Source organism: Mustela putorius, unplaced genomic scaffold (genome assembly GCF_011764305.1).
Source record: "Mustela putorius furo isolate JIRA1106 unplaced genomic scaffold, ASM1176430v1.1 tig00000876_pilon_pilon_pilon, whole genome shotgun sequence".
In the NCBI taxonomy this organism is placed as follows: Eukaryota; Metazoa; Chordata; class Mammalia; order Carnivora; family Mustelidae; genus Mustela; species Mustela putorius.
Window position 1 is genome coordinate 6,521,343 of NW_025421506.1, and position 9,380 is coordinate 6,530,722.

A 9,380-nucleotide genomic window follows, 5' to 3' on the forward strand; every position below is an offset into this window, starting at 1 on the left:
TATTTTTGTGGAAGACTGTCCTGTGTATTTTAGTGTATTTATCAATATCTCTGTCTTCTACTGATTAGATGTCATCAACATCCCAGTTCTGACAATCAAAAATATCTCCAAACACTGCCAAACATCTCCTGGGGTGCAAATCACCTCCAGTTAGGAACCATTGCTCTATATGAAAGGTGGATAATGTCTTAAGCAGCAAAACAAAATAACTAATGTAAAGATGACTTACATTAAAGCAAAGATGAAGAATGGGAAATTAATCCTTACAGGAAACAAAAATCTGCTCATTATTTTCCTGTGCACCTATCTACAGAGATGCTGCACAAACAACTGGGTAAATATGGATGCCATTTGCAGAGACTGGAAGAATTAAGTAGAGTCAGAGATTGGGTCATTGTGAGACAGATGTTCTTCGTTTGCACTCAAAATACCTATTGAAAATATAGGGGGAATTATTTATTTCATTGTTGGTTGCATGATTTTGGGACAGAGGTCTAAAATGAAAATAAGGAATTAGGAGATAGCAGTCATTAAGATGGCTAACTGAAGTCATCGGAAAAAAGAGATGACTCAAAAAGGACAGAAAAACAGGAGCAAAAAAGACTAAGTAGAGAATTCGAGGAAATAGCAAAATTTAAGAGGCAGGTAGAAAAAGAAAAGCCGTGAAGGCTGAGAAAGAATTCTGAAATGTTAGAAAGAAAAACTGGAAATATTAGAGTAATGGAAATTAAAAGAAAAAATAATTAAAAGCATGATTCATCTAGTTCAAGGGAATAGACTGAGCATACACATTTACCTCTCTGCCTTTAAAAACACAGGGAAATACGAAGCAAGTATATAAAAGTATGACAAAAGAGGAATAGAGAGAAATGACCCAGCAGAAACCCCCCAAATTTGAACAAATTCTGGAAGATAGAGGGTAGGAAAGTATTAGATAAGCAAAACAGGATAATGTTGGCCACAACTTAATATAAACACAGACGTGGGCCCGAGCAGGGAAGTGATGAGAGCCTAAAAAGGCATCCAAACTTAAACTGAACAGGACCTAGAACCAAGTGTGTAATAGGAAGAATGATTAGCAGAGTAAATTTCCTATTTGAATACAAGTGACATCATTCAAATGCATGAGGAAAAGTCTGGACACTAAAATATCACAGGGTAACTAGTTGTCCGTCTGGGAAAAGACTACTATCTTGTACCGCCGAGCAGGATAAATATCAAAATGTATTCAGGATCTACTGTAAAAAATAAAATAAAATTCCAGAAGGCTACACAGAACAATTATTTTACATTAGAGTGGGAAATGCCCAATTATGACTGAAAATCCAGGAACATTAATGAAAAAACTCCTAGATTTGACATAAAAGTCAACTGCCTTGGGGTATGTCGGTGGCTCAGTTGGTTGTATCTGCCTTTGGTTTAGCTCATGATCCCAGAACTCTGGGATTGAGCCCACAGCTGGTTCCCTGTTCAATGGGGAGCCTGCTTTTCCCTCTCCCTCTACCCCTCTATCCCTCACCCTTGTTCGTGTGCACTCTCTCAAAATCAAAATCTCAGCAAGTGTCTTTGAGACAGACAAGATTTTTAAAACTTTCTATAAAGAAGCGAAGGACCTAGACTATCCAAAACAATTTTAAAAAAGAAGAAAGTTGAAAGACTTATATTATCTGACTTCAAGAGTTACTGTAAAGAGACACTCATCAGGATAGTCTGGTATTAGCAAATGGATTACACTGATCATCAGAGGTGAACAGAGAATAGAAAGAGACCCTACATGCATTGTGGACTGGTTTCCCACAGAGATGCCAACACTATTCAATGGACGAAGTATATTTTTGTCAACAAATGGTGCTGACAGGTAGGTAGGCAAAGGTAGAGAGCACAAATAGGACCAGTATATGTCCCTCAATTCCCAATATTTAGAGTTCACTGTCTAAATAGAATATTTAGAATCTCAGACCCCGAAATTCCGGGTTTCAGACTGGGCCAAGTAGAACATATTCTGTCCTTTTCTGATTAGCAGCCTTTAGGCTAAAATAAAATTTAAAAGCTGATTGAAAAAAGGGATTACTGATATAATAGATAAAGACTTTGAAACTAATAGAATGCTATCAACAAGCTCATGAAAATACATTAAAAATGTAAATAAAATGAACAATTCTCTATGAAAATGTAGTATCAAAAATTGTATTAAGAAAAAACACAGGGGTGCTTGGGTGGCTCAGTCAGTTAAGCATCCAACTCCTGATTTCAGCTTTGGTTATGGCCTCAGTGTAATGGGATCGAGCCCTGTGTTGGGCTCTGTGCTGAGCAAGTACTCCTCTTGAGATTCTTTCTCTCCCTCTCTTTGTGCCCCTCCCCCAAGTTTTCTCTCTCTCTCAAATAAATAAATCTGAAAATAAAAGAAAAAAATACAAATGCCATATAGACTTATGCCTGATAAGTCAACACCAGAGAGTCTTTATGCTAAAGTCTTCTAAAGGTCTAAATCTGTATGTACAAATTTCACAAAAACCCTCATGTAGTACAACTTTCTCATCTAAATTGCTAGAAAAGGAGCAGAAAAGTTCTCCATTTACTTTCATAAGACTATGACCATGATACCATAATTGGACAGAAAAACAAAAAACTATAGTCTAATCCAACTTGTGGATACAGAAACATAAACCCTGAATACATTATTAGCAAAAGGCCCGAGGAAAATATGTAAGAAGCAACTTACCACACTTTTAGCAACTAAGCTCCATACAGGAATTTAAGTTAATATAGAAAATATGTTATACTGTTTACAGTACTCACAGATGAAAGAAAATAAGCTTTAGTTTTATTCCAATCCATACAGAAGAGACAATAGATAATTCAATGCATATTCATGACTAACATGAAATCTTAGCAACCTGGTACATGGATGGAACGTAACCCTACTCTAACAAAGGTTACCTACCAAAAGCTGAAAGAAAACATCACAGCTGATAGTCAAACAGCGTACATTTTGGTTCAAGACATATTTCTAGATCTCCTTTTTCATTTAATACCTGGATCTGTCTAAACCTCAAAAATCCATTACAATACTAAGTAGGGAATAAATGAAAAGCTCACCTGAGGTGTGTTCATTTTCTGTGGATCTTGGGAGAGTGTAGAGAACTGTGGTTCAGCTAAGGGGACAGAAAGAAGATAGAGGTCACGAGATCTAGCCTGTTTTACACCGCCCCACATCTCAGCAACCCAGTTGGAGGATCATCCTCCCCATAGGCCTGGGACCCTCTGGACCTTGAAAAGGAATGAGAAAGATCATGTACCACTTGTCTTTGTGTGACTCTGAAATTACTGTGGGCTTAATTCTGCAATTTTTTACTGAGCGAACATAAAATTTGCTTGATTGATTTAATAATAATGCATGTTTCCTCGTGACTAACACAAAGCAACAGATTAGTTGAATCAGCGTACGCCAAAGGATGAGACAACATAATTGAGACCTAAGAACTCATTTTAGGGGCAAAACCAAGAGTCCTGGAATTCATTATAATATCAGACTTAAAGGACAGCCTGAAAATACTGAACAGGCTAGGAACCTCTTTCTGACCGAAGGGACCTGAAGAGACACTAAAAATACCAGAATATATCTGACATATGATCAAAGTTCATCTACATTCACCTTCCCTTATATCTTTGGGGATCTGGGGACAGGCCACTTTGCTTAGTGCTATGAACGCTGCGATGCTGGTTTCAGGCAGGTGTGATATTTAGACAATGCTTAAGACTGGAAGTAAAGCACACCTGCCCTTGAATCCAAACTCCCTCACTGCTAGCTTGTGACCTGGGCACATCGTTTCACCAAGCTGAGCCTGGGTTGCTTTCTAATTTTTGTCCGTTTGTTTATTTTAAGTAGTTGTGAGGTTATGATAAACCGTCCAATGAAAACAACAGTGTCTTCTAACTGTGAAAGCAGTTGTCATTTACGCAGTGCGTAGTGCCCGGTACTTGTCTAAATACTTTAAAAGTGATGACTTAGATCCAAGTTTCAAAACAACTCCCTAGAACAGTCGTATTAATACAATTTTGAGATGAGAAACCCGAATCTTACCCAGGTTCCTTCTATAGCCTCTGCTGGAAATTTACCCGGGCCTTTTTGACTCCCGTGCTCCGGCTCTCACCGCACTCAGGGTCACCATCAGCGTTACAGACGCACTTTGCCTCGCACCGACACTAAGTCGGGCTGCAGGCGTGCCCAACCACACTGTCCCTACACATCCAGGACAGTACGGAGCCCCTACTCAAGACTGGGCTCAGACCCACTTGCGCGACCGGAGCCGGAGGGCCGGGGATCTCCCCCTACATCCCCCAACACTCCCACCGGCCTAATGTTGGTAGAGGGCTGGTCGAGGCGTCTACCAGGGGTATCCCAAAGACTTCTTGCTCCTAGACACAAGGGCGCCCCTCCCATAGAGAGCTCCCTGCACTCTCACCGCATGCTCTCATCCTTTACTTTCCGAGTAGACCCGGGGGTTCTCTCAAAGCGCTTTCCTGCAGTCCAAGATTAGACGAATGAGGAGGCGGAGCTACGGCTGCCCTTGCGCAGAAGGAGCCCCGAATTCCCTTCCCAGAGTGCCATGCGGGGAAGCTAAGAAGTCAGGACTACATTTCCCATAGACCTCCGCGGCCACTGTTAAAGTCACTCTTTTTTGGCATTTCCTCTTTTTAGAAAATTAGAGACTGCTGTTCTTAAAATTCTCTAACTCAGGTTCTGTCAGAGCCCGAAGAGATTAAGGGTGAAATGTGAATTCTACCAAATGTAAAGGGTGCTCCTCTACTGAATCCCTATTGAAATAACATTTCCCCCCTCAGGTTATTTGGAGGCAATGAAAAAACTTGAATATGGTTCGGATATTGAAAATATTAAAATTACGGTTACTTAGATGAAGTGTGAAAAAAAAAACCCTCGAAGTTATGTAGGAAAAATGATTTTGTTAAAAAAAAAAAGGCATGACGACGAGGTGTTTAGGATTGAAATGATAACTCTGTAAAATTATAATCTTTACAGTTTTTCAACCCGGGACTTCTACCTTGTCCCTTTACAACCACCGGACCTGTGAGCTCTGACTTGGTGCCCTTGGAGCCCAGTGTGGAGCTTCTACTGGGGGTCAAGACAGATGCTGCAGGTGTAGATGTATGTAGGATGTATGATGAATTCTCTCTTTCAACAAATTTTTTGTTATCTCGGACTTCCATGTACATAACAAGTTTGCTGGTTTTTTGCTGACATAATTCTTTGTCATTTCTTAAGGAATTACAAATAAAAGCACAAAAATGTTGTTCAAACTATATTAAATCATTAATGATTGACTTTAACATAAAGATTAGTAATGGAGGGAAAGTAGTCACTACATATGTTCATTTAATAAACATTTATTGAAAACCTGTGGTGCAAGAGACATTATAGATGGTGGGATAGCAACCTCAGATAAAAGATTAAATTCCCTATCCTCATGGACTTTATGATCTAAGTTGTTTGGGGGACCTAATAGTCAGGGTCCCCTTAAGAAACAGATGTCTGTTGTCGACAAACAGTAGGATCTTGAGGACAGTCTAATAAACAGGGCTCTAAAAACAAGGGTAGGGTTGGTAAATCATCCTGTAACTAGTGATGATAAGGAGGCATTATGGCCACAGGGCTCACAGTGAATATAGGTAATGTTACCAGAACCTGGAAGTAGAAAGGTTATCCTTATGAGAGCAGTGGCTTTAGGAAAGCATCATTATGGCCATTGATTACATGGCTCAGCATGAAGAACCAAAGGAATAAATACCCAAACATCACTTATACTCTTTCTGCTCATGGCCTATTTTCAGTTAAGCATTTATAAACCTCATTCAATACCTATTCTTGGAAATCCTTCCACATGTATCTCCTCTAGACTTTTTTGTCATCAAATTTCCAGTCTTATTCTTTTTTTTTTTAAAGATTTTATTTATTTATTTGTCAGAGAGAGAGCGAGCGAGAGCCAGCATAGGCAGACAGAGTGGAAGGCAGAGTCAGAGGGAGAAGCAGGCTCCCTGCGGAGCAAGGAGCCCGATGTGGGACTCGATCCCAGGACGCTGGGATCATGACCTGAGCCGAAGGCAGCTGCTTAACCAACTGAGCCACCCAGGCATCCCTCCAGTCTTATTCTTGTCTAGCCCCCTACTACTCAACAACTCATTGAGCTACTGGACATCCATCAATATAAAACTCAAGACATGTCTCTTCTTCACAAAGTGAACAAGTAAATAAAACTCCTCAAACCTCTGCCTACTGGGAAGATTTCTTTTCCACACATTTCAGAACCAGCCCTAAGTGAGACTGCAAGCAGTGATAGCTTCCCATGATGACACTATGCACTGTAGATTTGAGTTGAAGGAGATTTGACTGGCCTCCTTGGGGACTTTTGGAGAATGATTAATTATATAACTAAGTTGTGAGGACTTTTGTCAAAGGGACCCAGTCTGCCCTTCAGTCAAAGCCTTCTATCTTTAAAGTAGGATATATCAATGACTAGAAAGAGGATCTGAAGCCCTGATATAATGGGTTGTGTTAATTTTCTGCCCATGAGACCCAAAATTTCATATATAGATATGTATCTTAAGAATTATTTTAAGTGGGTGTTCATCTACTTCATTTCGATGGACTTCACTATCAAAGAGCTACCAGTGCACATCCCTTCAGGTCACTAAAAAAGATAACTGCATATGATAATCACTTAGAAGAGTTTAAAAAAAATATTTGTCAGGATCCCATTAAAAAAACACAGGCATATCTCGAATATACAGTGGGTTGGGTTTAAGGTTACCACAATAAAGTGAATATTGCAATAAAGTGAACAAAATGAAATTTTTTGGTTTCCCAAGGTATGTAATAGTTAAGTTATGCTTATACTATACTGTTGTTTACTAAGTATGCAATAGCATCGTGTCTTAAAAACAATGTACATAGGTTAATTAAAAATATTTTATTGATAAAAGATTTGTCCTCTGAGCTTTCAGCAACTCATAATCACTGATCACAGATCACTATAACAAATACAATAATAAAGTTTGAAATATTGTGAGAATTACCAAAATGTGACCCAGAAACATGAAGTGAGCAGGTGATGTTGGAAAAATTGTGTTAATAGACTTGCTTGACTATGCTTTGCAGCTATTGCACTTTTTACAATTTGAAACCTTCAACTTGTAAACTGATTTACAAATTAAAACTTTCAGTTTGTAAAAAAGAAAAAGCCACCACAATATCTGCAAAGCAAAATAAAATGAAATTACAATACAATGAGTTGTCTCTATATATTTCATTGGTGTGAAATCCATCTTGGGCTGCTCCTGATTCCACAGTGAGTATACTTGTGTTGGTAAATTTGGCCCTGTCCAAACAGAGTTCATCCTTCTTGGCCTAATATTCTAAGGCTCCACCTACATATATGCTATCTAGTTTCTGCTTGTACTATTGAGCGAGATCTTGAGTTCGTGTGTGTGTGTGTGTTTTAATTTCTGGATTAGCCCTTGTGATTTCCCTTCTGAGCATAGCTGGTTCTTTATTCTCATAATGGACCTCAAGTCAGCAACAGAAGCTGACTCAGGCTCAGGGAAAACCCGAGGACAGTGTGCATTCTTTTTGTGGGATAAATTGTATTAGGATCATCCCTTAGGATTTAGAGAGAAATAGAGGATAGCAACTGTCAGAAATAAGTTAAGCAGGACTTCTTTTTCTCAGCTTCTCACAAACAGTGGTTTTTAGTACACCTTAAAAGTCTTGGGGCACCTGGGTGGCTCAGTGGGTTAAGCCTCTGCCTTCAGCTCAGGTCATGATCTCAGGGTCCTGGGATCGAGTCCCGTATTGGGCTCTTTGCTTGGCAGGGAGCCTGCTTCCTCCTCTCTCTCTCTCTCTGCCTGCCTCTCTGCCTGCTTATGATCTCTATATGTTAAATAAATAAATAAAATCTTAAAAAACAAAAAAGTCTTACAGTTGCAGAGTGTGCCAAGTGCAATGAAACCTGAAGTAAGCCTCAGGTTTCAAAGACCTGAGTATACCTTTGTAAGCCTCAAAGACCTAGTATACCTTTAATGCCTAGTTGCACACCAAAGGCAAAGTGCACAGAAGAGAGAATAGCTATTCTAACTGCTAGTAGATATTTGACCATATATCAAATGGGGGCCTGCCTCCGACAACACTCTACACACAACACACCTTAGATTCAAAGACAAATAGGTTGAAATCACAAGAATGCAAAAGAGGAGAAGAGGGAGGATGCCAGAAGAGTATGAGAACCTCATTTCACCTGGTCTCTTGAATTCAGCTAGATATCTACCAAATCATCTTGAATACCTGCGAATTCAAACTTAGATCTAAAAAAAGAATTGCTGCAATTCTACAAATTGCAAAGCAACCACTTTCTGCAAGTTGCATGGAAAGCCTTCAGGGAACAAGAGCCACATTGAACAATCCAAAGTGTCTTACATTGAGCCCAGCCCCCTGGCAACTGGTGATGCATCTCCCCCTAGCCAGACAACTGAGAATCAGTACAACAGGCCCTTCCCCGAGAAGAACGGCAAGAATATCAGTCTAATACAAAATTTATGGATCACACTGAACTGAAAAACTCCTATACCAAGGGGAAAATAGTATATGGAATTTGGTCAATATTTTTTCTCATGATTCTTTAGTCTTTCAGGTTAAAGTTTTCTTTTTTTTTTCTTTTCAACTAGTTCCTTATTTTATCAACTCCTTTTAAAGTCTTTTTAAAATTTTCATTTTTACATTTATATTTTATAGATATATTCTTCATTTTTAGCTTCCTTTCACTGTATTCAAGTTTATTTTGTAAATCTATAAGGTTTTCATTCTTTACAATTTTGGGATTTAGTGTCCTCTAACAAACAGATCAAAATACACCCAGGGCCAAGTCGATCACCCTGTTTTGTCCACCTAGAAGATTAAATTCTCTCTCCCCCTATTTATTTCCTTTTCTTTTTTGGTTTCTGATCTCTTCAGATTATTCTAGTGTGTATTTCATTGGGGTCATGGTTGATTTTTTAAAAAGATTTTTATCATTTATTTGAGAGAGAGAGACAATGAGAGAGAGCAATAGAGCAGAGAAGGTCAGAGGGAGAAGAAGACTCCCATGGAGTTGGGAGCCCAATGTAGGACTTGATCTCATGGCCTGAGCTGAATGCAGTTGCTTAACCAACTGAGACACCCAGGGGCCCTGTCATGGTTGATATTTTTGATTTTGTTCTTTCATTCATTTATTCTTCTCTGGACAAAATTACTAGAAGGGAAAATTCACAACAAAAGAAAGAACCATAGGTAATACTTTCTGCCATAGATTTAAACAATATGCATGTTAGTA

The 9,380-nt window shown here is 39.0% G+C and overlaps 1 protein-coding gene across 1 annotated transcript in view; it reads right to left on the minus strand.

Moving 5' to 3' along the window:
- ZNF782 (zinc finger protein 782) overlaps nt 1-4,570 on the minus strand; it is a 44,864-nt gene extending 40,294 nt beyond the window's left edge. The window contains 2 exon segments of the mRNA XM_013048356.2: nt 3,100-3,155; nt 4,467-4,570. Of these exon segments, the coding sequence (XP_012903810.2) occupies nt 3,100-3,155; nt 4,467-4,479 (69 nt within the window). The 5' untranslated portion in view covers nt 4,480-4,570.
- Between the last annotated feature and the right edge of the window lie 4,810 nt (nt 4,571-9,380).